The sequence below is a fragment of the Ooceraea biroi genome, chromosome 10 (assembly GCF_003672135.1).
Source record: "Ooceraea biroi isolate clonal line C1 chromosome 10, Obir_v5.4, whole genome shotgun sequence".
NCBI classification, from domain to species: Eukaryota; Metazoa; Arthropoda; class Insecta; order Hymenoptera; family Formicidae; genus Ooceraea; species Ooceraea biroi.
Window position 1 is genome coordinate 9,206,449 of NC_039515.1, and position 27,756 is coordinate 9,234,204.

The window sequence follows — 27,756 nt, forward strand, 5'->3', positions numbered from 1 at the left end:
TACCAGCTGGTTTGTTTAATCAGCAGGTGCGAACGAAGGTTCCGAAAGGGAGCAAACAGTAGCCGCTATTAATTGAAGGAGCATCTGCAAGGCGATACGCGATTAGAGTTACAAGCGCCGCGGCAAATATTGTCTTTTCTAATCTGATAGTGCCGGCGCACTATCTTGGAATTAGCGTGGACGAGGAATCGAATTCTTAGGGAGTTAATTGGATCCTCCTCGGGGATTTGGCGCGAGGATTCCGCGCGCCCGAAGACAAACGGGGACGGCCGTAACCCTCCCTTTTGTTTAACTAAGCTGCACAATGGATACACTCTCCACGGTGCGCTACGGTTTCGCTATAACTAATAGTATCTTAACAACGCGAGAGAAGCACTGCAAGGCAAGCCGAGTCCGAGTCCGAGTCCGCCGATATCTGGCTCAGCCTTTAATGTTGGATAATTTAATAACAATATTTATTTGATATCCTAGAGCAACGTAAATGGGAAACCAAAGCTGAACGCTCATGCCTTGCTGGGGATTCGTGTAGGGTATCTATCTATCGAGCAGGGTAAGAGAACGATTCGCTCTGGTGCCGAGAGAGAAAAAAAGTCTAACATTCTCTCTTGTACCCCTTGGCGCATGAGATAATGTCGTAAATAGACCCGAAAGCATCGGCGAGACAAATGAGCGGGATTCGAATAAAAAGGAGAAACACAGAGGCAAGTGACGTGGGAGCGGCGAAAACACCCCCGCGCGTCGATCGATTCAATTAAATTATTCGTATCCATCGTGCTCTGAACCACCTCCCCCCGCGGCCGCCCGCCCGCTCGGGCGCCCGCTCGCGCGCTCACGTCCCCACCAATCCCGTCGTTGGTCAGGGTAACAAACCGAGGCAATTAACAATCAATCACAGGTGTCTCTCGCGTCATTGAAATGACGTCAAACATTGTATTTGTGTAATTGTCCATTTATTCCAGTCTCTCGGCTGTCACCTGACAAATTGCGAGCCTCCAGTACACCCCTCCCGCACGGCCCGCCCCTTCTCGAACCCCTTTCGCCCCATCACGAGCACGCGGACCGTCGCGATGCCGCGCGCTCGACGCATTTTCCTGTCAATCGCGAACGAATTGTCGCCGGTTATATTAATTAGCGGCGGCCCTCCGGGAATCGTTACCTACTGGATAATTGCGATCGCCAGGTTCGATCGACGTAACGTCCTTCCAGGGGTGCGCGTCCATGGGCGCGCGACCGACCGACCGAGCTCGTGCGCCGATTCATTTCTGCGATAACGAGAAGAGAGAATTAACTGTCAATCGATGCGGGGCATTATTTTCTAGACATCAAAAGTGGATTACGCGAGTAAAAGTTTCGAGTCCCGTCAAATTTACGTCGTCTTTACGTGGATTATTATGAGATAACGCGCGTGTTTAACGAACGCTCGCGAAGGAGCGACTCGCGCTCTCGAGCACGAGGAACGTCGCCGGACGCTGCTGTAGCAAACGCAACGAGAAATCGGAACCGGCCGGTATAACGCGGGTCAGAATGCGCGTTGGTGTTTGATTGAGACGTCACTCAAACGTGTATGTTGACTGATATCCCCATTAACACGCCGACGCACTATCTATGTTTGCCGGCGCGCTCATGCCCCGTGTGCGAGCAAACCTGGAGCGATTCCCAAATATTTTATTGCTTCCTTTATTATTTCATAGCATCCTCGTCCATCTCGCGATAATGGTAACAGGTTTCGTTGCCCGCTCCGCTCGGAGCGGTTTCAAAAGTTCCAATCGACGGAAAGATCCCAATTGATCGCATGATTGTAAACGAGCGTAAAGTCAGCATAAACGTGCCTTTGCTGGAGCACGTCGCGCGTAATCGGCAAAGACTCGCGCGAGGACGGCGACGCGACGGAGGTACGATTTTATTTGGCGGAAAGGTCACGACGGCGAGAACGACGACGACGGCGAGGACGACCACATCTAAGCGGAATACCGACATCGGCAGGTATCTCGTAATCGGCAACATAACCGGGGAAAAGTTCGGCGACAGTTCCTGACGAGTGTATCCGTCGTCGTGCTCGATCCATTAGTGTAATTGCAATTTATTTAGTAATTACTTTAATTAGTGAGCACCCACCCGTGCCTGAAGAGGTTCGCCGTAGTTGCATCAACGAGAGAGAGAGAAACGAGAAAGGAGGGGACACCAGAGAGGGGGTGGGTTGGTACCATGGAACGCGGGACGAGGAGAGAAGACGGCGGTGGGTAGGGTACTAACGGAATTAATTAATGAATTAGCCTTAAGGGATAAGGCGTAAAAACAAGCGGAGAATCGGGTTGAGGCGGCGCGGACGAGCGCCCGATTAAAATAAGTGGACTAAGTAAGCGAGTAACTAGCTAAGTGACGACTAACTGCCGTCGCGCCGGGAAAGAAGAGAGCATGGCGGATTCTCCTACCGTGAGAATTAATGGCGCTCTCCGAAATCCCTTTCTTATCCGAGTCGCTTTTAATACAACCGGCCGGCTTGATGCAAATTAAACTGCCTTCGGATGTCCTTTATCGCGCCGCGCCGGCGCGCTTAAACGACACGCGCGCGAATATCCCAGTTTAGCCGGATCGCCGATCGACTTGCGCGGGTATCCTTTTGTTTTTTCAGCGATCATTAGTTGCACAAATAGATATACACGATGAGATCGAAATGAGACATCCCGTATAAGATAACGTTCGGAATAATTTCCGATAACAGTGCGTGTTGATAATCGTACGACATAAACGGAGATAATGATGGTGACTATGAGCGTTTCCGCGAAGAAATCCAAAGAATAGTCCGATCCGATAATTATCGACTTACTGGATTATTCAGCTGTTAAGATTGCTTTATAGTATAGAATTATGGTGTACTTCATGGAGTAGGATTATTAAATTACATGTACGTCGATTCTACAATATCATTTTCACGAAGCAGCCAACAGCTTTGCGGCTACCTGCAAGACCACTGCGTTCTCTCGCCGCAACGGAAAGCTACGATGTTTTTCTTTTTTTTTCTATAAACCTGGTTCTAGCTACAAATCAGTTTCACGTGACTCGCTCGGTCGGTGCGGCGACACACTCGCGCGGGAATAATGCCGCTAATGGAGAAAAATCGCCCAGGTGTGATAACGTGGTGCCTACGTGGCCGCTAATGTGCTACACGATGTGCTACAACTACTACCCGTGCAATTAAGCGAAACATGTCGCCGGAACAACGGGAAAAACAACGCACGGATGTTGTCATTAGAGGATTCTTCTCGCGGCTAGTCGTAACCGGACGTAGTATAAAAAATTTTTTAAAAACGAGAAGAGAGAGAGACATACGCGGGATACGATAAACCGCGAGACGCGAATTATGTAATAAACGGAACGGAAATTGCCGCATCGTCGGCAACGGGACACACTCGAATTATAACAAACATCCGATCCTTTTTGGCTGCCCCGGCGATTGATTCGATTAGGGGTAGCGAGTGCACACAAAGTGATCCGTCGCAATCAGGTTGACCTGATTTTCCGCGAGATTAATCCGCGATTCACTTTCGGGAGCGTTCGTAGTCTCTTAGGAGATCCTTTATTTTTCCGCCCGCCTCGCCTGTCGTCCGATCAACGCACGCGGCGATCTATATAACGAGAGACAAGGACGAGACGGAGGATGGATGCGCGGTCCAAGGATCCTTCGGATCGGAGGGAATCGGGAGACTGAAATTTTCATTCGAGCTGCCAGCAACGGCGGAATGTCGCCGCTGACCGCTCCCTGGGAATTCATTCCTGCTGCCGTCGCCTAATAACTCGAATAGAAGAGGGACGCTGCTGCAGATACGACTGTAACAAGGAATAATTGAATCAGAAGGACAAATGGCTTCCTCCGCTGTCGCGTATCTTGCGCCGCGTGTGTGCGTGTGTTTCCAGTTTCGCAGTTCAAAAATATTTTACGGTCCTACGGGCCGCGGATAATGCAATGCGCGTCTTCTTCGCTCGCGATTACTTTCGATCGACCATCGCAATCGCGCACCGCGTCCCCGTAAAAAAATAAATAAAAGAAACGAGAAGGAAAGAGGCACGACACTTAATTAATACTTGGGACACACGTAAATTTTATTCCGCCGAGGGCCGAAGCGCAAAAACGAAACGTGGGAGTTGCAGTTAATTAATTATTCCCTTATTACGCTACACCAGGGGGCGAGGGCGCGCGCGAGGGTACGCGCAGGATGGCAGAAGGGCAAGGGGAACGAGACTGCAGTCGTCTCATTTCTGACTACCTAGCGAAAATTTCACTAAAGTGCTGCTCATGTGGAAATGACATAATTCGCGTGCGGCAAGGGCAATTGGCAGTAATTAAAGTGGGACGGAGAGAGAGGGGTGGCCGGAGGGCAGCGGGGCATGAATGAAATTAAGGCGGGTAGCGAAGATGACCGTTTACATGGGTCCACGTCTGCTCGACTCGTTTTCTCTCCCTCTTTCCTTGTGCCGCGCTCTCTCGCTCTCTCCGTGCTGCGACAATAAAACGAATTTGCATACGGGACAACTCGCTCCCGGACGAATGTCCCGTGTCTGCCTCTCGAGCGGAACATTTTCCTCGGACGGACGAGCGGAGTCATCGGCGCGCTCGAAAAGGCCGAATTGCCGTATATTAAGAATTTATTAGCCGACGTACCCCGAATCACAAGTATCGCGACAACAGCCACGACGAGTCACGACCACGTGGAACAAATTTCCCAGACAAACGGCGGACGAGGGTTATCAACCCTCGTGGATATTCGTTCTACGTGGATGCGCGTCGCCGGCGCTCGCCGGCAAAAAGAGTCATTTCTTTCTTGTCGAGTGGTGATGGCACGCTATATCGCGTAGATCAGACGTATCGAATAAAGTGTCTTTGAGATTTAACGTGTTCGAGATGGCACTTTTCGCGGTGTTCGGGCGTCGGTGCAACGGCGGACGCACGTTTAAAATCAAGTGAAACGGACAAAGTCGAGGCGCAAAAACATGAGCGCGGCAAACGAATGCCGGAGCGGAACGCGCCGCAGCATTTTTGCGGCGAGCGGGCGACTCGTTGGTGTGCTGCCTCTCGTGTGCTCGCTCGCTCGCTCGCGCGCGCTACAACGTATTTGCGAGATCCGCCGCGCTGATGGACATATAATGCGACGTGTGATTGTAGGCCCGCCAATCGCGGCCGATTGTGCCCCTGAAGGCCCGCTAACTATCTCAAACTAGCCCCATTCAAGCCTCGCGACCTCTCTCTATCCGCCTCTATCCATCTATATCCGCCTATATCCGTCTCTGCACTCGCCACCTCAGCCACTCTACCCCTTTCGCTCCCCTAACCCCCGATCCCTTCCGACCTTCCCTCCGCCGCCGTTGCCGCCGTCGCCGCCGCCGACGCAGCCGCCCGCTTCCGCGCTGCAAAGCGAGCGCGAGCGCGCGGTTCTACGCGCGTTGCGTCTCCGCTCGGTTCCTCCGCGTTATATGTATATATCCATATACATATATAATATAAGCCACGTAGGACGTACGTGGAAATTCCGAATCTATCAGCCGCCCAGACGAATGCAAATGGCGCATGAAGCGCGCTTAATAAAGCCCGTACGCAACTTGCGAATCGCAATTTTCTTTAGGACGTGCCGCCCTTCACGATCGCGCGCGTGGACCCCCGACGCGGCGCGGCGCGAAAAATTCCCGGCTCTCGGGATTTCGTGCGAATCGACGCGATATTCATTCGGTATATTAAATAAATGCGTCATTTAGCGGCAGCGTTTCAGCGGATTCGTGTCTTGAATATAGCGGCGAGTGTGCGCGACTTGGTCGCGTGACCATGTTCCTTCGAGCATTTCGGGGATAGGTATCTACGTAGATCCCTTTCACGAACGTATAAGAATTATCGCGCGTTTCACGCGGATTGTACTTTGATGAAACTTATTGTCAAATCAAAGCACGCGCAGATTGAGATTAACGATGAGCAATTTATTACTTTTACTTATCCTATATTAAAACTACACGTACACAAGTCACATTGTTACATTCTCAGTTGCGATACGTATACATTCATATAAAAAAATATCACTTTATGTTTTCTTTTCTACATACTTACATTAACGCAAGCAACTCTGATGCATATCAGTTTTCATTCGATTATAATAAAAACTTGTAATTCGAAGACTTTCACCTTTCACCTTTCACATTCATTTCCTATTCTATTTGCATAAATGCATACTTTGAAAAAAGCACAAAAAGAAATAGGAATATTATGCGCAGCTATAAAGAGAGTTTAGGAATCTCTTGGATATATCACTTCAACGTGAGAAGAACATTGTCGTCACAACGATGCATTTATGAACGTCTGTTCTTTTTTCTGGAACAATATCAATCTTTCAGTGCTTGTCAAGTAATAACCAAGTATTATATCGGACAATACCTCAGTGCCAGGACGCGAATTCTGCCGAATGACCGCCGTTAATAAATTCGCTGATACTTGCGGATCGCTCGACAGTCCATCTACTCCATTGTGACACTTTTGTCTTTCTTGTGGTAACCACCTGTGAATAAAAGATGATATTTCCTTCTATGATAAAAACTGAAGAAGGCTACGATGATAAAAAGTTTACGAACAGCAGCTCAAATTACCTGTGAATCATCGGAGACAGCAGATCCCTGTGGATCGATGAAGGATCCCTCGCACCTGTCATCCAGGTGACCAATCCGCCCACCACAAGCACCACTATCGTGCCGAGAGGGGCGACCCAGTGGTAAGATAGTCGGTACAAGGGAAACACATCGTCCTCGCTGAACACCATACATGAATAGAAAGCAATTCGATGTAAAAATTAAGAACGTTATTTGAAGCAAGATGTATAACGAAATTGCTTTCTTTTACTGGAATGGATTTAGAATAGAGTGTAGATTCGACGTAAAATTTAATATAAAGTCACTCACTTGTGTGGTTCGAATTGCTTTAGAAAGTCGTAGTTGGTACTATTTCCTGCGCACAACGGAACTGGAAGTTTCTTTGGCACTATTAGACCGGAACCGATAGCCACGTTCGAACCGAAACTAGCCCATCCGGATATCATGAATCCCGCGATGGCACCGAAGAAAGCTCCCTGGAATCAAAAAGAATTGGTTAGAAAATAATTTAATCATCCGAGAATCAACAAGATGCATTTATTTTCCTGCCTTGGAATTGGTCCATGGAAACAAGATACCCAGTGTGAAAACGCCGAAGGAAGTCCCGGCTGCGATGGCGGCTAAACTGCCCGTCACCTATCACAATAAAAAATTACAATAAAAAATTGCAGCGGAATTTTGAAAAGTTTTGAAATGGACTATGATAAAATAGGGCAATGTAAAATCTCAACACTCACGGCTAAAACTCCCCCCAGTTTCTCGATCAGGAAGAGTAAGCTCAGCGCCAGCAGGCCGAGCAGGATGACGAGGGTTTTCACGAAAATGGTGGAGCAACGATCGCTGGGCTTCATTTTAAAGCAACCCTTCACAAAGTCCTCTAGAATCACAACGGACGTCGAGTTGAAGCCCACCGATAACGAACTGCAGCAGAAAAAGGGCGATTCTAATATTTTCCTCCCGACGAATCAGCAAGTTAAAAGCTATTGATTGTTCATTCTTCCGTTTTTACGAGGCAATAGTTTAACGCAGTAGTTAACTCTTGCTAATCGGCACTTGTGTCGATGACGATCCATCCCGCTGCGACAACGGTTCGGTAAACGATATAATTATATCTTGTATAACGCTATAACTACTATATCGACATTATCTTGATCGATTTTGCCAATACCTGAGAGCTGCGCCAAAAATTCCGGAAATGAAGAGACCGGGTATCCCGTGCAAATGCTGAGCGATCTCCATGACATAAGCCGGCAGCAGTTGATCGTCGGCCGTAATTAAGCCGGATACTCTTGGATCGCATTTCGGTGGCGACCACCAAGCGAGGAGGACCAATCCACACCAGCAGCACATTGAAATAAACACCATTATGCTGACGGTAAATATCGCGATGGATCTGCAATCGCAACAGGCGAAGATTTGCAACTTGGCTGCATCGAAATAGACGTAAAGACACAAGTAACACATGAATAGAGGATGTTCTGCATATTTTCTGTCTCTTTTCTCATACTCATACTCATACATTTTATACATCCCGTGCAACAATTAATACGAATAATTGCAGATATCATAGTAATAACATTACCGCGATATAATACTCACAACTGGGATACTTTTGTGCTCTTCAACGACTTGTACCGTTGCACCATGGTTTGATTGACGGCAATGTACGCGGTGCTGTACAGCCAGGAGCCAATCAGCACCGTCCAAACGGTATGCCTCGTGTAGGGCGACGGATCGAAGCTGCAACAAGAGGAATACGGGAGAGATTCTCGGAGCACTGAGGCAATCTGATCGCGCATCACGACTTCTTCAGAGTGTTTCTTACTTGAAAAAGGTGATGCGGTTGGCATCGATGGCCTTATTCCACACTTGGGACATTCCTCCCAACTGATAGGTCCCCAGTGCGATAACCGAGACGACCGCCGCTACCATCACGCCGACTTGCAACGCGTCCGTCCATACCACCGCCCGAATACCACCCTAATAGAACACCAAATGCGTTCGTAACACAGAACGAAAGATTTTACTCCTCGCACGAAGAAAACTTGAATTGCAACTTGAATTGAAATTCGCAGTGAATTTTAGCGTATCATCCATGATATATTCGCTTCATCAGCATGTCTTATCGACTCGACGAGTTTTTCTTTCGTGCGAAAACGAATACCGCTGAATCAGGTGAAAACCCGACCGATTATCGCGATTATGGAATTTCTCGCTTCGAAAGCGAACATTTCCGCGGCGGTTATCCGTTTCTGGCGAGCGTAATAGTGTCGAACGCTTTTCGAGTGGCTAGGTAACAGGCTCGCGCACGCGCGCGCCGCATAATAAACAAATTTGTAAAGAGCCACTCAACCACGATAAATTCTCATTAATACGAGATCCAACAAATTGCTCGGATAATTACAGGCGCGCGATCCCGCGATTAATCACTTCAGCGCCGGCTTTGTGATCCGCTGCTACGATAACAACCGCTCGACGTTCTCCGCGCCATTGTTTCCCCGCGCCATTGTCGAGCTTTCAGTTTCCGTCCATAAACATTTCCAGTACTAAGGCTCTCGCGTGAGATTCTTCGCGGCATTGTCCACCGAAAATTGTTTCCTACGGCAGACCATGTCCGAGGAACTCCAGCTATCCCGCGAGAATTCGGCGAACGAGCCACCCCTTCCTCGGAAAATTAGCTTAGCTTCCGTCCCACCGGTCGCCACGGTCGTTTTCATCAGCCCCGCACGCACCACTCTTATTAAGGCTCAAGTAGCAGATGCCACTCTCGCGCGATCCCTCGCCCTCGCACCTCGTTCTTCATTGCTCTAGACTCGATCTTTGTTCCTTCTCGCTCCAAATCAGGAAGCAAGTCAGGACGATTAACGTGCCAATTATGCCAATAAAATAAAGAGAAAAGCACGTATCGCGCGACTTGGAGTCGCTTACCAGACCTTACCAGAACAGTATAGAAAACGCAGACGATGCACACGATGGCCCCGATCAAGTGTGTGTCGATACCGCTCACTGCAACACAGATCACGGTAAGAACCTTTATCGGAGTAGACTGATAACGCGCAAGAGTAATATGCTGCAAAATACCTTGATTTAACGCCAACGCGGGGATGTAGACCACGATCGACTGGTAAAGAACCTGAAATCAATTGGCTCTTAATCACACTCGGCTTCCCGGGAGAATGGCAGACCTTCACGCCCGGTTCTTATACTTACCACGTCAAAGAGGAAAATTAAAGAAATGAGTAGCCGCACACTCCGATCGAATCTGATTTCCAAATACTAAAAGAGGAGTATTTACATGTGAAACATGGTAGAGCAGTCAGCGTATCTTGCAGAAATAAGGCTTTCGAAGACAAAAAAAGAGAGAAAGTAAAAAAGAATTGAGCAAGTGAACGGATCACTCTCCGGGAACAAACCTCGTAAACGGAGTTAAGTTGGAGGGTAGTAAAGACAGGAAGGTATACGGTGGCGACCACGACACCGGAGAAGAGAATCGAGATGATCGTGATCCAATATTGCGTGCCGAAGTTGTAGATCTCTGCCGGGGTACCCAAGATCGTCACGCCTGATATGAAGCTACAGTTACCGGTTACAGGTACCGGAATTGATTAAATACTTTGCATGACTAATCCCGAACCGGACAAATACCAATCATTAATGATGATCGTTAACGCTGATGCAAGAAAAAAAGGCCGATAAAAAGACCGATATACGTCGTTACATTGGAATGCCTGAAAAGTCTTTTGACATGAATGAAAACGGGAGATTATGAAATATTACTTGGCAGTTGCAGCAGCTTCCGCTTTTCCGGCGCATTAACAGATTCTTAATTTTTCTCTTACAATTAGAAGCGTCAAGTCCTCGTTGCTTATCGCTTTATTTTTCATTTTGTGGTCTTTCTTTCTCTTTTCTTCTTGCTCTAATAGTCTTAGATCCTCCGAGAGTGGTGAACTGGGCTCACCTGGCAACGAGAGAGGCGGACACGGGGAAAAGCCCTAAGCTTCTTCCTCCGAGCAGGTACTCCTGTGTATTCGACTTTCGCGCTCTCCTGAAGTGCCATAAGCCGACTGCGGCCGACACAAGGAGCATAAGTGCAAACACCAGCCAATCGATCCAATGGAAGTATCCTCTTGCCGATACAGCTACCATCTTTACTGAAATCAAACAGCCGAATCGAACGCATTCGCGGATATAATGCCTCCTGTCCCTTTAATCCTCAAAACGCACATCGGCAGTTTGCGTGCAACTCCATTATAGACCTTCGCAGCATACCTGAATCGCTATTGACGCATCAATTTATCATGCACGCCGAGACTATGTGTATATACATATATTTATCATAACTATGACTTTGTTATTATTTAACACACGTGACTCAACACATTTCGTTTCTTTCGTCAAGGACCGATTTTGTATCAACACGTTTCGATATTCCCCGTGCAGTCTTAATATGTCGCGACCGAGCGCCATAATTACTATTAATTTTACTGATAAAAGCGCCGACATATATCGACATTTAGGCATTTAGCAAAATAAATTAGCTCACCCCGCGCTATTTAATAATGCGATTTAATCACGCCAATTTAGCAGACGCCAATCACAATTGTCACTTTATCGATACGACAAATACGCAATCGACGGCGCGCGTATAAAACTTGATCAGCAACCTTATCGACGCCGGGTTGCTTGTAACCGACAAAGGTTCTCGCAACAAGTGTCGATCGTCCGGGTCCCGATGTACGTATCGATGGAAGAATTCCCTCGTCGCGCCGTTTAGCGTTAAATCGCGCATTGTACGTGTGAATCTCGGGTTACAAAGTTGATATTTTTAATCCGCTGGTCCTTGAAGGATCTATCGACGGGTATTTCGCCAGGAATATTTCACCCGGTTTTTATTAGATCGTTTCGCGCGTACAATGCTGTACATGCGCTTGTTACCCACGTCAGCGCCGTGCCCGTCCAGCAACATCGCGATAATTAATAAGGTTTCGCGCGACAATAAGAAGGTAACGAGGATTTATATACCGCTCGCGTCATTGCGGCGGCATCAATTGATCGCGGAAGACATCGTCGGGACCCGCTGTCGTTAGCGTTTCCCCGTTACGAGCCACTGACCTATGACTTCTTCGCACGTGCTGGTAATTTGGTCTCGTTAACGCTGAATGACAATCTCGCGGCAGTGCATGCGTCCTCGGTTACATAATTCACAATCGGATCCATCCTTGGAAATCTTGCGTCCGCGCTAACGAGATACCAAAGTACGATCACGCAATCTAATCGAGGCGCGAGATAGAAATCCGAGCCGAAAGATCTGACATTATGAAATGTATCGGAATGTATGAGAAAGTAATTTAGGGAATGCGTTTCGTCATTACTATTACTGTTACATTATTTTCTATTACATTATCTTTGCTTAATTTTTGCGTTATCTTCGTATACTTAATCGTACGTATATCTTGAGTAGTAATCTCATGAAATTATTACAACGCAGAAGCGCGTTGATGACGGAATTAGCGCTTATGCGCTGATAAAATGTGATGGATTATATTGTTTCCGCCAAGTCACATGCGGGAGCACGGGGTTCAAAGTTCTGTTATTTTCCAATCGATCGCCAGGGTCAATTGCGGAGCCGAGAGTTAACAAGCGGAAAGTAGTCCGCTAGTAAGCCGATCGCGAAACCGCATCGATTCTCATTATCGAAACGCGTGCGAGCGGAGATGCACTTCGCTAATTAAAGGGTGGACGTCCGCGCCGGTGCGATCCGATCCCGTTTCACTTTCGGCAATCTTTTCCGAGGACTTGTCGAATCACAAGAGTTCTGATTATAATGTTATTTATTCAAGTACAATGCTTTGATTAAGATCAGGGGAAACCATGGACACGCTTCATGTTTCATGGCTTATCTCAACATTTTATACTATGTGCAAATTCTTTTTAACTATAATATTAACGTCAAAATATAGGAATTATGCGAATATTATGCCGATGAGTGACGCGAACGAAAACTAATTAAAAGTTCCCTCGTTATTGACCGAGTTGGTGGTTTTTCGCGATTTTCCCCGCTTGCTGTCCTCCGATCTGCCTTCGTAACTTCGTGATACGTGTGACGCACGCTCGCACGATGATTAATTGCGATCAGCAGAGGATAATTGACGCTTACCGACCGCCACGAACCCGCGCTCAGTCGACGGACGATATGCATGCACTTGCAGCTATTAATAGTCGCTTTTTATATTTAGTACGCTCGTCACGCGAGACCCGACACGAATTCGCGAAGAATGTCCGCTAGACATTCTAGTCTCGCAGAATCCCGGACACGTTCACGGAGCAACGCAATCAAACGATTAATCGGCGATCGGTAAAAGCCGCGCGAAAGCGAAAACGCTCGCTGCTGATTCTAGCGGATTTTCCCTTATCAGTTTTTCCTTTGTACGTATCAACATATCAACAAATGCACGCGGACTAACTTGCTCCGCGAATATGCGACGCGTCAGCAAAGTGATGCGGAAAAAAATGCTTGCCTCATCGATCCTTGAAAGCTGTGCAGCTCGCCGCACAGCTGACGCATACGGTTTCCCATTATATATATAGATATATTGTACTTTGATCAAGAGAAAGAACGCAGTAGATCTCCCCTTGTTGTCAGTGTGCGCACGCTAGAACCGAAAAAATTTATGTATTTGCCATTTCCCCGCGCGCGCGAGATTTTTAAATTATTCCGGTACGTTTCGCAAGTTAATCTGCGAGAATCGACGATATCGATTTGCATCCCTAATCGCAACCTCGTGCAGCCGACCATCGAGAATCACGCCTAACCGGTTCACGAGAGAAGAAAACAAAATAAGCCTGCATTTTCCTCAGTCGTTCTCTCTTTAATTCCTTCAGGGAGATGGACTGTTTAACCTCGCCGGCAGTAAAGTAACAATACCACGCAGGTGGCACCGCGGCACTACTAACCTTTAGCAAAACTCCGCAGCTATCTCGTTCCAGTCCGATCTCTCGATCGCCGTTTCTACGCACACCGGATATAACGTCTCGCGCACAACTTCACGGCGGTGCTTTCGAAATCGGCGGCTGCCTCCTCGCGAACGACAAACGGCCACTGTCTCCGGCGACTTTAACGCATCTCCCGCAAGATATCTCGACGAGTTCTCGAAATTACACTTTACTCGCTCGCTCGACTAGCAGCGTGCTCTCATGATTTATCAAGTGAAACCGGCGATCAATCGTTCCGATACATACCAAGACGAACGGGAAAAATGCGCAAGTATCAGCGCGCTTCGAAATTGCCTTTGCACAACAACGTTTTTCTGGGTCTTTCAGGCGATCAATGTTTTCATTTTACGATGGCGCGAAAATTCACGGCGCGCCTCGTGACCCCGACCTCAACGACCACTAACGCTTAGTCTCTGCGAGCGGTGCACGCACGTGCACAGCGAATGTTACGCGCGACGATAACCGGGCCGGCCACTATCCTACCGGCATTAAAACACGAGCGGGGAGATACGTTCATAGGCGACGACCACGATCGACTGAGCACGCCTTGACGGCGCGGCGACGATTGCTTTGCGGGGCAAAGCCGTGCGGTCCGTGCGTACTTTCGCCAAGAAAAGGCGGGACCGTGGCAGTGGTCAACTGGTCAGTGTAATTCAAGCGCTGCTGGCCCGCGTTATTTAACCGCGTTACCGCTCACGTGACCGGCCGAGTGGTACAGGCTACAAATTTTTAACCGAATATCGGAGACGCTCGAGTTGCGAACCATCATCATGCCACTTTATTATTATTTCTAGTTTTTCTCCCAGGCTGCTGTTTTTATTTTTACAGCTCTTTGAAGGATACTCCTCTTGCGCGAGATGTTTATTTTGTAAATTTCGCATTGTCTGTACAAAAGGCGACGGATTAAAGTCGCTTTTATAAAATTTTTATCATCTTGAGCTTGAGACGCGTTTTAAAATTTATCCACGGCTTTATCTGGGACGGTTTTGGATATTCGAGCGAATCTGACCTCAGAATCGAAAATGATAACCTCCTTTAATAATTCTCTTGTGAAAGTACGTCGCCGATATGATATACTATTTCTTACGCCGAGCGCCTGTTCAAGATACGATATTTAAATGCAGATTAAATGAGCTGCCTCAATCAGATCGGTGACTCCTCCCGTCCCGTCTCGACGTATTTTCAAGAGTTTGAAGGCACGTTGCACGAGTAATCATTCTGGAACGCTCTTTATTAATTATTATAAATGTACAATAATATACAGCTATTCTTAATTCGGCTTACAGTGTGAACAAAGAAACGTTGCTCCTTCTTATTTCTCGATCAGATCTAGTCACGTGACACAACGACGTGACGTGACGTGACGTGACGCGACGCGACGAAAAGACGACGATGAGAATCAATAGTTACACCGGTAACTAATTAACGAAACTCAGAAAACACGTAATTACACATAATTATTTAATTATTAATTAGCAGACGCAAGATGTACTGCGTGAATGTCTGCAATATCTTGCTAAATACGTGTGCCGTGACATCTTCGAAGTGGAATGCTTTTCGTTGACATATAAAACTACATACGTACATAATCGAGTGTCGAGTGGACGATTAGAAAGTTTCATTCACGCGATTCATGTAACAAATGTAGGATACCGTACTTAGCGATGGAGTAGGTTTCATTCAGAATCAGTTTGCGTGTATAGTCTTGTTACGATCATGTATGAAACTCACGCCATGTGCAAGAGAGTATTGTACCGTGAAGAAATAGTGGAGGATCGTTTATCTACAAGTTATGTACACGTATGCGCGTCGTTTCTTGAGCGTACCTCGCGCGATCAATATTTGTTGCGAGTTCGTTGTGAGAAAGGCGTTGTTGAACGCCTCCGTTTTCGACATCTTTGTAGAATGGTGAGTGAAAATTTCATCAGTGACACGATATAGATACTGCAATGATCGAATAATGAAAAATACGTTCTCCGTATTACCAATAAATATAAGATGTGTAAAGACGCTAAGTATGCCATCATCGTCGACAATAAATAATGATCGCCAGAGCGCTGCTTCTTGTTCCACGGGGGAAAAGTTGACAGTGATGAGCCGAGATGAGAAAGAATTAGGCTAATAATAACTGAATGAATCGTATGAAGATGCGTATCTATATTTTCGCATCGCGTTACCATACACATACTGTATACACGCACACTCACACTCACACACTCGCCACAGGTACAAGTAGAGAACTGTACGAGCGTAAAACAGAAAATGCACAACTGTATAGACGTCCGCGACAGGTGCAAGTATAAAAGTCGTCAGCCCTTAGCGCGCGTGGAACAAGATCAGTGGCAGAAAAGTTACATACAAAAATCTTTGATACAGTCTGTATTCGGTAAAAAGTAATATCACATCACAGCTTGTGTTGTTTTCCCTCGCCAAACAGCCATAGGCAGACTCGGTCGACTACGTACGCGAAGATAAAGTCTGCGACTAGTACTTGAACCAGTACCGTACGGAACTGCAACACGCGACATGAAAGTATTTCAATGACAATAACACAGATAACAAGTACAAGTACCAAACTGGAGCAAGCTGAATCGCTCGCGCAACTTACTTCATTCGGAATATCCACGATCTCGAATTGTGTCGCCAGATCCGGCAGGAATCCGCAAGCCAGTAACAGAATCACGGCGGAATTGCCGACGAGACTGAACAGGAGCGCCTTGTTTTGCATCAGGCTTTCCATGAATGGCTGACCCTGCGGCAATATCATGGAAATATGACAATAGCGTTAAGCGTTAATCGTTAATGATGGACTACTTACTCGATAATTTATAGCAAAAGTAGAAACTTGAAGAGACATCGCAATTATGTATACGGTGCTGTTAATTAAATTTTTCTCAAACGGTTCTTCCTCATCGTTGTCGTCTCTGCTCAAAGAATGAACTTTGCTCGAATCATCATTCAGAATGCTCGCCAGTTTATCGTCCCTGTAAAAGAGCAATTTAATTTGATTAAAAGTCATATTGTTTGTTATTGTTTTATACACGACTTACTTTGGAGATAAAACGGTGGCTTCCTTCACCAAATAGACCAAAGAGATAAAGTGCACGGCAAATTGCAGCAATACAGTTGCAATAGTGTACAGATTAAAGATGTTCGGAAGCGGTCTTTGCTGCGATAGGGTCTTCAAAGGTTTCGATCGCGAGATGAAGAGAAAGCATGCGGCAAGAAGAATGCCCTGCAGGGTCGCCTGCGTGTCGCTGAATTTGATTCCATCGAGGTACAGCACCGACTGACTGTAGGCGAGTATCAGTGCGTTCAGCGCCAGTATCTTGAACATCTGCAGAGTCGTGACCAGAGTGCAGCGTCCCTGCTTGATCACGTGGCATACTACGTGGCGTACAAGAAGTGGAGAAAAACAGTTGGATACGATGACGAGATAACAATTTGACTTAACCCGACGTAAACCGAAGTAAACGCACTCACTGCATTGAATGGATGACATTTTGCTGGTGAAGGGAGCCGCGATGGAGGCATCACCAAGCTTTACGATCACCGACTGCTGCTCCTGCACTTCGTTATCAATTTCCTTGAGCATCTTCTGCAGTTTTGAGCGAGTATTTACCGGCGTGGCTCTTGGATTGTTCCTCGTCCCATTGTTCAGAGGAATGGCCATAGTGTCGTATCTCGAGTCCTCTCGCTTGTCCGGCGGACTAGAGAGAATCGCGACACCTAATCAAAGAGAGAGAAACGCATATTCGTACACTGCAAGCTCCTGCTGCAATTCACTTTGTCAACTTACCCACTTGGGTATGTTTCAAAGCGCCGACGTCATTCGTTCCGTCGCCGCACATCAACGTCGTATAGCCCAGAGATTGCAGTGACACGATGATAAACTCTTTCTGCTTTGGCGCACATCGCGCAAAGATTACGATATGCGGCAATAATTTGCGAAGAAGATCCCGTTCTCTCTCTTTCAGATACGTTAAACCCTAAAAAAGAGATTACGATATACATACCGATATACGTGATAACGGAAACTTGTTGTTTATTTATATAATACTTACCTCACCCGTTATACAAAGCGCATTGTCCTTCCAAATTTCTCTGCGCGATTCAGTATTTTTCACGCTCAGTGGCAACTGCATGCTCTTGTCTACGTTTTCCCACAACCATTCGCCATCATTTTCGGTCAGTATGAGCGTGTTAGGCTTCTTCGTGAAATGTAGTTCGCGACTCACGTGACAGGCCGTTAACGGATTATCACCGGTTATCATTACAACCTACAACAATTTTGCACTTGATTGCGTGAATGTGCGTCTAGTAATTTTTATGCAATATATTTCTTTGAGCAATATATTTTTAATCGGAACGTGTTGTCAGCTACACTTACCGAATGCGAGGAATTGACAATCTCTTTGATAACGGCTTTCGAGTCAGGCTTGAGAGGACAGCTGATGATGACGAATCCTGCGAACGTGAGATTGTTCTCCAACTTGTCACGAGTCAATTCTCTCAGATCTTGCGAGGATAAGGTACCAGAAAGTTTCTGGTATCCCAAAGCGAGCACTCGTGCGCCTCGTCGCGAGAGGGATAAGTAAGTTGAGTCGTAATTTTTCGGTACGGAAGATAACTGAAACGATAACCATTGATTTATCCAGTAATGGCGGATTTGAAAAACGCGAAATGCGAAAAAGCAATATTTATTTCGCTCACCATACTCTTGAGAGTTTCTGGCGCGCCCTTCACCGTGGCCATGTAGTGAGTTTCCGAAGCGCCGGCAAGATTATATCCCGCCACGACGCACATTCTCTTTAAAGCCGAGGAAAATTGGTATCTCTGTACAATCTTCAATGCCGGAGACTTGCCCTTCTTAGGTATCACAGTGTCACCTAGAGACGGAATATCAGATGTACGCTACGCTACGCAACGCAACGCAACGCGCGAGGCCTTAAGGGCCTTAGTAAGGAACTTCAACTTGTACTTACTTCTCGTGAGATTCCAGCTAACGGCTTTGAGAGTGGCTTTCTCCAGCGGATCCCCGACGATACCATCGTCCAACTGAACGAGAGAGTGGCACGTAGCGAGTACTTGAATACTCTCCAAAGGTGCATCCGACAATTGGATCACGTCTGATTTACCGCTTAACAAAAGATAAAAATCAAAATCACACACGTTGTGCACGATAATAAGGAAATTTTCTCTAAATGATATAAATTGCAGTTTCTTACTCGATACCCGCGATACCCTCAACCACCAGATTATCGTTGGTGAGGGTACCAGTTTTATCGAAGCAGCAAATATCGACTTTGCCGGCGAACGGGATTCTAAAGGGCTCTGTACAGAACACACCTGTCAAAGGAGCAAAGTAACTTTTAGCGCGTGTGATTAACAAGATTGAGTGATACCACAAGTTTGTTTTGAAATTTGTTTCAACTACCTAACTTAGACAGTGCTACCAGGGATGTATTTACAGCTAGCGACAATTCTATCGGTAATTCTGGCGGCACGACAGAGGTCAAGATCAAAGTACATTCCAAGAATAATTTGTACTTGTTTCTCGTAGGATCTTCGCTACCTGAAATCAGAATTTGTGAGCTGTAATTTTTCATCCTCTTCACCACATTGAGTGGGATACCTTTGATCCAAACGTACGCCGCGGCGGCGATTGCGAAAATCAGCAGGAACAGAATGAAACCGAAAGTCTCTAGATTGTTAGCTGTAACGCGCTTGACACCAAACAATATCGTTCTCAACAGCTTGCCCTGCGACGTGGAGAAGCCGGTGCGCAGGACGTAAGCGATGCATCCATTATCGGTCGCTGTAAAATTGCACGTTAGTTGCAGTCATGGACCGAGTGGAAAAAGAAAATGAAATTTCTCAACGATACCTCGAAGGCCAGGAGTATTTTTGCTAGGAGGCGTATGCTGAACAACTTTCGTCCCACCGAAAAGCACGTGAAGTTTGTCGTCACCTTCGATATCTATGGTTCTCTCTCCATCGATATCTTCTATCGGTTCCTTCATTTGAGGGACCGATTCACCTGGAAATTTCCAGTTGTCGTAGCGACTAATTTTTCTCTCCCAAACACAATGCTGGTTTGTTTGCGATACCTGTTAACATGCTCTCGTCGACTACGCACGGACCTCGCAGAAGCAACATGTCACATGGCACCAAATTATCATGTTGCGGCCTTGTGATGGAAACGATGTCGCCAGGAACTAGCTGATCCGTGAACATCATGCGCCATCGCCTATTTCTATACACCTAAAGAAAAGAATGAACGTGGATACAAGAACGGAGAGACATCCGTTACGAGCGTTAAAGCGTCTTTCTATCCACATACCATTATCATGTATGGTTTATTGCCCATTTTCCGTATCTCAGCCATATTTCTCATCTGTTGCTGCACCAATGTGCATTCGAACATGATGAGCATGATCAACGTGAAAATACTGTAGTACCAATACTTATCTAAGCACCACAGTGCCACGCAAAACACTTGAAAGACAAAAAATGGGGCAATTGCACGCTCCTTGAAGAGTTCCCAAAACTCGGGCACGACCATATCCAATCTGAAGGGAAAACGACACTTTCAGTGGAATACCATTACATTTTGGGTATCCAAGAAATGCTTGAGGATCAACACAGCCGACAGTTAATCGCAACCTACTTATTTTTCCCATATTTTTCTTCCGCTGCTTCAACTTCTTTCTGATCGAGATACCCTTTCCACTCGCAATAACGTTTCACGGAATGATCAATCGGGAACTGCAGTCCTCTGAACGACATTTTCTCGGGATCCCAATAATACTTGGTCTTTTGGAAGATAAACCATGGTTCCTGCTGATCCGTATGGTGCAACACGATCAATTCTGAGCTTCCATTGTTTGGAGTAGGAACCACTTTCACCATCTTTGCTTTATAAGGATTCTTCTCCTAGCATTTAATTTATCAAACGGAAATTAGGCAGATGAAATAATTCTCACAATAATCGCAAACAAAATATCGAAACGGTCATGGTAGAAAAAAAAACCGATTATTACATATACTATATTAAATGTTTTATTACAAAAATGTTTATGGCATTCAAATATGCCCGCCAAGCGGAATCTAGCAGAAGACCGGTTTGTATGGCTGCCACGTTACATGACATATTGAGCTGTCGCGGTCAGTGGCATGCTCATTGTTCGATTGTAAATTGAACGGCAGCGCTGCCACTTACCGAGCTGCAATTCAGGAACGTTTGAATGTGCACCGACCATTGACAGCACAGGCACAGAAAGATATGCAGCACACCGATCGCTGCGATGCCCACTAGGCCCGCCTCGTAGTACTCGTCGAGCCCGTATACGAAGATCCAACAGTAGATCCACGAAAACTGCGCTACCAAGAATGGCAGGACGTAGCCATTGAATATCAATCTGCGCGGATTGTACAGACTGACAGACTGCACGAGATCGTCCACCCGTGCCGAGGACGCCGCCATGATTACGCTTAACAACGACAGTTAACGACGAGTCACGGGCTCACGGCGAGCGAGAAACGTGCTAATGCTAACGTTCGTCGAACTTTAAGCACTATTCACAGCAACCCCTTCTTTAAACGTCGTCGAACGACTCCGTCTTGAGTTCTTGAGTTCTTGAGTTCTTGACGGCACGACGGGGGATTTTGTCGCGTTGCAGGCAATCACCGTGAAAAAATGAGGAAGATGGGTAGGGTGAAGGGGATGGGGTTATGTAGGAAACCGCTGGAATGCTAAGTGTACCAACGGCGCTAATATCAACGCGATATCAGTGAGCAAACCATAACCAGTCCTCTTCCTCTACTGAACGTGATGCGTGATGTATCTCGATCTCGAGCGCCATCGCGAGCACAGCAACATACTAGAAACGAATATGGCGGGAAACCGCCGCGTTTGAATATCGTGGTTCCGAATACCGCGCTTCTAGATATATTACTGTAATTAATCAAATTTGTATAAGTTATCTTAAAAGTAACCAAGATAATTTACAACGCAGTTGCACTCAACAATCGTACCTTGAATTTAATTAAGAAAATTATTTCTTTTTTTCAGATTCTCTTCAGCAGCGTTCGCGACAAACATCCTGCATTACGACTATGTTGGTGAGTCACAGACTGGAAAAAATTTATGGTGACTTTCGCATGCGATTCGTTGAACAAAAAAGTGATATAAATCGCATTTTTCTTGTATCGTCTAAATAATATTTGCATAAATGTTACGGAGAAGAAACTTTGCAAGAAATGTAATAGCATGAAACACGTACTCTTCGGAAAGGCAATCGCGGATAGTAATCTGTGGAAAAACATTACGAAACTTGGCCATCATATTGGCAAGCAATCGAGCGCAAGAAGCTCATGCATCTGCAATCATTGTGTTCGCGTACGTGTTAATACGCCTGACGATTTACGTCTCGCGACTTTTCTGCCCATGTTTCGCATCGCGATCGCGAGTGAAGCGCAGTGAAATGAAGCGTGATGATCGAGGTCCAGTGAAGTGGAACGTAGCGAAGTGCAAGATTGTAAAAAAACGTTTCTTTCCAACGCAAACTCATTTGAATAATCTTGTGCCGCTACATGTAATTTACATGCGTCGAACTCGTACAGTTGGAGCTCGGCGCGACGTAATCCCATGCGCCGAAAATAATTTGCTCGTTAATTTCCGTCGGCCGAACGGCAAGTTTCATAATATATATAGCATTTCTCTTTTTCTTTCCCGATAGCGCGGCCCGATAGCGACGCCGCGCCGCCGTAATCAAGATGTATCCGTGTCATCCGGAGAAAAAACTTAGCTCGCGCTGTCATAAGGTCGATGAATCCCTCGCACACGTATCCCAGTGAAAGTATGTGTCCGTCTACCCCACCTTGAGCCCCGCGGAACTCGTGCACGTCGTGGATCCGAGGAAGGGATCAACGCGCAGGTATACTTATATCCCACGTTGCTAGGTAGACTCGCGGCGCGTAGAGCCGAATCGCCCCAGTGTCTGGACCCATCGTCGACACTTTCGAATCACACTGGCCAAAAGTGGAGACGTCCGTTATGGTTGATGTCGTGGTCGGTGCGACAAAGCCACGACAAAGCGCGTTGCGGTAACTTAACACCCGGAAGAAACGGGAAACGAATCTCGGATTTTCTTCACTGAAAATCCGCGATTGACCGTGAATCGAAATTTCATTGATCGCGAAACGAGCTATCGTTCCTTCCGAGGGCCTGAAGGGTCCTGCTCGTCCGAGTCGAGTTTTATCGTCAACGACTAAGGTCGTCCTCGAGCCAGCGATCCTGCTCTGGATCGCGTAATCGCTTATCAGGGGGTGACATCGCACGGCGATTGATCAGCACGCGATGCCAATTAAGTGACTTCGCGGCCACCTTCCCGCCGAGACGCCTGCCGTGCTCACCACAGGAGAGAAGGCTCTGTCACGCAGGGGTGAATCATAACGGTGTAGATCGAAATGGCGATCGCGTGGCGATGCCTAATGCCAATCGTAAGTGGTCGACTCAATTTAATGCTAACAATAAGAGTAACTATCACTCCACGAATTACGCGGAAAAACGCGGCAAGTTGGATTTAAATCCGCGACGTAACGTTAACTTGCTGCGTGCACCTTTCTAAGCGCGATTTCCATTGACTCATCCGTTAATTTATGACCAACGCTTTTTATCTAACGATCGAGTTACGTGTAGGCTGAATCAGTGTCGACTAGTACCGTTGCGAAAAGCACGCGTTTGTATCATGCAGGAAGTATCCCGATAAGCGATCAATTACGAGCCGGTGCATTTCATAATAAGCGTCTCCACGTTGTACAAGACCAGTCGTCTGTAATGAGCTCATTTTCATTTTTTCACCCGCGCATACGAAAGGAACCGACTCGTCTCGTTTAGAGTCGCGGTAGTCGGGAGAATAGAAAATTGAAGCTTCTTTCTTTTCTAAACTATGGCATTTCCATCAGTTTTATTGCAATTTATGTATACACGTGTGTGCCAAGTTTTTCCTGATGGTCACTCGAGGCGAACTCTGCACGGAGTATGGATGCCCGGGACGGCCGCAGTACGAGCCCTTCGTCCCTGCGCCACCAGGACATACCCCCAGCTGTGCGCCACCAGGTCAAACCTTCTGCGAAACGTTGGACCATTATCCTCGGTACGTGCACTTGGACTCTCCCTTCTTCCCCCTCAAGATATCGCTTGAGCTAACTTCGAGACGAGTAGCGCAACAAGTGGAAATCGAATCGCGCAGACACAAAGCTCGAAGAATCGTGATTCGGTCGACCTATTTCCAATTGTTGATATTCCTTTCGCTGACTACCTTCCATCGTGTCCTTGCCTTGCTTCATGCATACGAATGACTGACGTGCGTGTCGAGGAAAACTTCGGAAGGGGAAAGTCTCCGCTAAACTCTCTTCCTCCAAAAAGTGAGAATCCGTTTCTCGAAAGCATCGGGCTCGTCACAGTGGACTTACACAACAAATTATGCCGGCCGGAGACTCTCGCCCGTAAAAGATTCTCCTACCGTTTTATGGACACGGTCTAAATCCGGACGAAACCTGTCGCGATTAATCGAAGGAGAATAAGAGATTGCCTCGCGTCGGGTGTCCCTTTCCCCTACCGTTCCCGGTCCGCGCTTGATGTACGATTCGACTGCGGGTCGACCTCCTAAATTTTCTGTGCACTTTCACGCTCAAAGTTCTAGCCCGAGAAGAAGTTACGTAAAGTGAGCGGTCGGCCGGCATGTAAGAACGTCCGTGAGATTGTTGCTCAGCGTACCATGACCGTGGCCTTGACGCGGTCATACGCTGCTGGATAATTGTTTAGCCCGTTACAATGGACCCAAATCGAGAGGATACCGGTACTAAGTAGTTACTTCTCCTCCATTGAACGACATTCAATTTCTCTTGAAGCCAAATGGGCGAATGATATTCCTTACACGTACCGAGCATTCGCAGGTCTCTCGAGCAAGTCTACGCGAGATGGGAGACGCGGATACGTGTGACGAAATGGACGGTTGCACAAAATCAAAGTTTTCCTTAAACAAACCGCGGCAATGTTTAACGAGACACGTATGACCGTTAAGTAAGAAAGTGCCAACGAGGCACCGATAAGCCGCAACGCTTCAGCGACTCGGGTAATTCTATAATAACCGGAGAAACTTGTCGCTGCGACAGCTGTCACTTCCGATAATCGCCGTGTGTAGAAACGACCTGACGCGACGGTCAATTAGAACGTCAGAAATGCCGGCCGACTCGAATCAGCCGCGATCGCTCATCGGCGTTGTTTCGCCGCATCTTTGACTCGCTAATGCTTACTTGAGTCTTACTAGTCCAACACAATTACGCAACGTAGAAAACGATTGAGAACGCATCTGCATAAGTTTTTGTTCATCTGGAAGAGACAAATGTCGGTCGCCTCGTGAGTACAATGGTTCATCCTTGATTGCAGCAAGACTGCAGTCTCGGTTCGCGTGAGCCAAAGGTCGAATTTAATCCCTCCCGCAAAGAAAACGCATCGCGCTTTTTTTCAATGATGCATTCCGTCCTTAGAGCGTAATGTCTTTTTTGTTTTTTCTTTCCTTGTTTTTTAGTCAGCTCATCAAGTTTCTCGTCGACAAATGCAGCTTTGACTTTAGCACCACGTTACGAGATGAATCCCGCGAAGACTTCAACGCTTACAGGTACATATATAGTATCTAAAATACGCGACTGATAAGAGGAATTTACACGTGTCGAATCAGATAAGTATGAAAAGCTTGTAATACTTGTAAACCGCGGTATTGTTATCACTGAAAAAATTGACAGGTATTTAATCAGATTATTACGATTATTATCATACGTTGTACACTACTTCTCACTACTACTTCTCATCATCGTTTTTAAGTTCTCCGCCGGATTATGGTCAAGGCTACGACTATCCGCGACAAGATGATAGTCAATTGTACCCGCAGCTTCCTCCAGAAAGACAGCCAGCTCCAGTATATGGGCCTCCGTCCAACGATACTCGATATCACGGGTAAGAGACGAATAAAGTTACGTGTATCATTATCAATGCGAGGTGAAGTGTGTTAAAATAATAAAACGTAAACGAATCAAGTAAGAAGATAAAAATTCCAAGATAGATTTTCCATGAAATTACAGCTACAAGTATTCTACACCAGCACAGTCGCAGCGCAATCCTTTTCTTCCGGAAGTGGCTGTGAAGTATGATAATCGGAATGTCCAGAGACAAGTCGATCACGTTTACTCGCAAGAGACCTTAAGTACGCTTGGACCGAACCAATCGTGGTTGACCAACAGGTAATGGGTAGAACGTGTGAAGAAATTCAAACAACGTATTCGTATAACATGCATATGCTGTCTGTTGAATGGAACAGATACTCGCGGAGCGACAAGATTGCGCCGCGAACTTATCGCGTGAATCCATTGTTGGGATATGCGAAACTGAAGGGTGATCGCGTGAAGAGGCAGTCGAATCCGGATGCTATCGCCCTGTGCCGCACACAGACGCAGTACATCGCGCCCCGAGCAGCTCTGAACAATCAGGGCAACTGGATGTACGTTGTTAATCTTCCGGGACAGAACGACAAGTACACCCAGCTCGTCAAGAGCGAGAAATGCTTGTAAGTAAGCTTGAAAAAATTGACATTTGTCGAAACCAAATTTTCCATTTTCATGAAAAATCTTATGGTTACGTAAATATTCATCTTGCAAAAGTTGTAGAATCATAAAAATTTACTTTAATCGACTCGAGATGCGATTTGAATGTTTTCGTTGCATTCGAAAGAGAACGAGAGAACATAAGGGGATTGCTTGTCTTGCTATTTTTAGGAACGACGAGTGCAACGGTATATGTTCCATTCCCGAGGGATACAGGGGCAGGTGCCAGCAGCAGTTCGTGCAAAAGAGACTAATCGCGCTCGAAGGAAGCGGAAATCGACTTTATACCGACGTGTTTTGGTTTCCACACGGCTGCACGTGTCAGATCATACCAGAATATTGAGAAAATAACAAACCGCATCGTACTAGCGAGCGACTAGGATTTTATTGTTTCTACAAAGGGTACTGCATTAAATATGCACATCCTTTTCTTGTTCACGCCATTAAAAATGCGACGCCCGCGCCGTGACGCAGAGCGCGCTTCGTATCAGCGTCGAAAGCGGATATCGATAATGTAGCGTTCTATGAACGATATATGTACATGTATCCGAGCAAGATTCAACGTATATTACCAGCGGCGTTAAAGTAGGAGCGGACGAGAGCATTGTCGGTTTAGCTTGTTTCGCCGCCTCCATTGCTAATTGCAAAAATGCAAAAGTGCAAATTCCAAGCATAAATTTATTCGAGAAGATTTTACTATCAAAACGCTTCGTAATGAATTTGGCAAGAGGTCTTTCAACGTGGATCGGTATTCATAACGCACTAACCTAGTGCTAAATACGTAAGATACGAAGACAGATCTTTTATTTTATATGGAAAATTCAGATATTCTTTATTATTCACTTTTCAATATTTTGCAGCTTACAATTTATTCAGAATTTTATAATTACTATGAAAATGCGTAATTTTTCAGCAGAATCATGCGAGAATTATTAGAGTTCTCGATATAGGTGTAATGTTTCGTTAATAATTATTTCTAGTTTAAAAGCAAGTAAGAGTTTGATTTGTATAGGAGTATCTTTTGATAAATGGTTAAATAAACTGTCATGATTCAGTTTTTATATATATTTTTATATACATACATACATATTAGAAAAGATGTTGCTCTAATGAAAATCAGTAGAAGCCAGAGAGAATGTCACATATTGCACGAGACTTGAAAGCAAATGCTCTTTTATGTATATACTATTTGTATACGAGTAGATAACAAAAAGACAATATAATTTAAAAAATATAATTATCCTCCATTCGTATTAATTAATATTATTGAAAAACTAGTTAGAAGAATGAAAGAGAATTATCTGCCGCGTGAAACGGTCCTGTGCATCATCAGGGCTCTTAATAAAGAGAACATCTGTGAGTCTTCGCTTTACTTCATATTACGTACAACAGGCAAGAGTCAATTGTTATTCCACGGCTTATCTTGCTAAATAACTTATCGACACCTTCGCTAGCACAATGTTGCGTGAAGCA

General features: G+C 46.1%; 3 protein-coding genes across 5 annotated transcripts; 1 reads left to right on the forward strand and 2 right to left on the reverse strand.

The window, feature by feature from the left end:
• Positions 1–5,943: 5,943 nt before the first annotated feature.
• Positions 5,944–14,228, reverse strand: LOC105283679 (sodium-coupled monocarboxylate transporter 1). 3 transcript variants are annotated; one of them, XM_011346643.3, is made up of 15 exons: positions 13,579–14,228; positions 10,583–10,775; positions 10,038–10,197; positions 9,835–9,900; positions 9,706–9,757; positions 9,563–9,630; positions 8,450–8,604; positions 8,224–8,364; positions 7,793–8,017; positions 7,362–7,545; positions 7,174–7,260; positions 6,934–7,100; positions 6,625–6,783; positions 6,416–6,536; positions 5,944–6,368 (listed from the first exon to the last, which is right to left on the reverse strand). In XM_011346643.3, exons 2-15 carry the CDS (start codon positions 10,768–10,770, stop codon positions 6,294–6,296), a joined length of 1,848 nt encoding a protein of 615 aa, XP_011344945.2. In that variant the 5' UTR covers positions 10,771–10,775; positions 13,579–14,228; the 3' UTR covers positions 5,944–6,293. The 3 variants fall into 3 exon arrangements, with proteins under 3 accessions (XP_011344945.2, XP_011344946.2, XP_026828927.1); XM_011346644.3 differs by having other exon boundaries at positions 5,944–6,352; positions 13,579–14,225; XM_026973126.1 differs by lacking the exon at positions 10,038–10,197 and having other exon boundaries at positions 13,579–14,227.
• A 602-nt stretch (positions 14,229–14,830) lies between these two features.
• On the reverse strand, positions 14,831–21,428 carry LOC105283680 (manganese-transporting ATPase 13A1). The gene is made up of 18 exons (XM_011346646.3): positions 20,840–21,428; positions 20,288–20,553; positions 19,961–20,189; positions 19,728–19,881; positions 19,505–19,657; positions 19,253–19,435; positions 19,055–19,192; positions 18,846–18,966; positions 18,603–18,757; positions 18,331–18,506; positions 18,008–18,247; positions 17,682–17,897; positions 17,417–17,606; positions 17,101–17,346; positions 16,668–17,004; positions 16,436–16,601; positions 16,226–16,369; positions 14,831–16,129 (listed from the first exon to the last, which is right to left on the reverse strand). The coding sequence occupies exons 1-18, from the start codon at positions 21,101–21,103 to the stop codon at positions 16,022–16,024; spliced, it is 3,486 nt and encodes a 1,161-aa protein (XP_011344948.1). The 5' UTR covers positions 21,104–21,428; the 3' UTR covers positions 14,831–16,021.
• A 98-nt stretch (positions 21,429–21,526) lies between these two features.
• On the forward strand, positions 21,527–27,506 carry LOC105283681 (protein spaetzle 5). The gene is made up of 8 exons (XM_011346647.3): positions 21,527–21,576; positions 21,692–23,121; positions 23,623–23,777; positions 25,215–25,304; positions 25,508–25,639; positions 25,765–25,923; positions 26,001–26,246; positions 26,455–27,506. Exons 2-8 carry the CDS (start codon positions 23,089–23,091, stop codon positions 26,624–26,626), a joined length of 987 nt encoding a protein of 328 aa, XP_011344949.2. The 5' UTR covers positions 21,527–21,576; positions 21,692–23,088; the 3' UTR covers positions 26,627–27,506.
• Positions 27,507–27,756: the final 250 nt, after the last annotated feature.

Coding starts and splice junctions, on each gene's coding strand:
- LOC105283679 (XM_011346643.3), bottom strand. CDS start 10,770: ATGGTAGCTGTATCGGCAAGAGGATACTTCCATTGGATCGATTGGCTG. Junction 7,261..7,361: donor AACTGGGGGGAGTTTTAGCC/GTGAGTGTTGAG, acceptor TTATTGTGATAG/GTGACGGGCAGTTTAGCCGC. Junction 6,369..6,415: donor ATTCGCGTCCTGGCACTGAG/GTATTGTCCGAT, acceptor AAGCACTGAAAG/ATTGATATTGTTCCAGAAAA.
- LOC105283680 (XM_011346646.3), bottom strand. CDS start 21,103: ATGGCGGCGTCCTCGGCACGGGTGGACGATCTCGTGCAGTCTGTCAGT. Junction 20,554..20,839: donor CGTTCCTGAATTGCAGCTCG/GTAAGTGGCAGC, acceptor ATTAAATGCTAG/GAGAAGAATCCTTATAAAGC. Junction 17,898..18,007: donor TTGTCAATTCCTCGCATTCG/GTAAGTGTAGCT, acceptor AAATTGTTGTAG/GTTGTAATGATAACCGGTGA.
- LOC105283681 (XM_011346647.3), top strand. CDS start 23,089: ATGGCGATCGCGTGGCGATGCCTAATGCCAATC. Junction 25,640..25,764: donor AACGATACTCGATATCACGG/GTAAGAGACGAA, acceptor ATGAAATTACAG/CTACAAGTATTCTACACCAG. Junction 26,247..26,454: donor GTCAAGAGCGAGAAATGCTT/GTAAGTAAGCTT, acceptor TGCTATTTTTAG/GAACGACGAGTGCAACGGTA.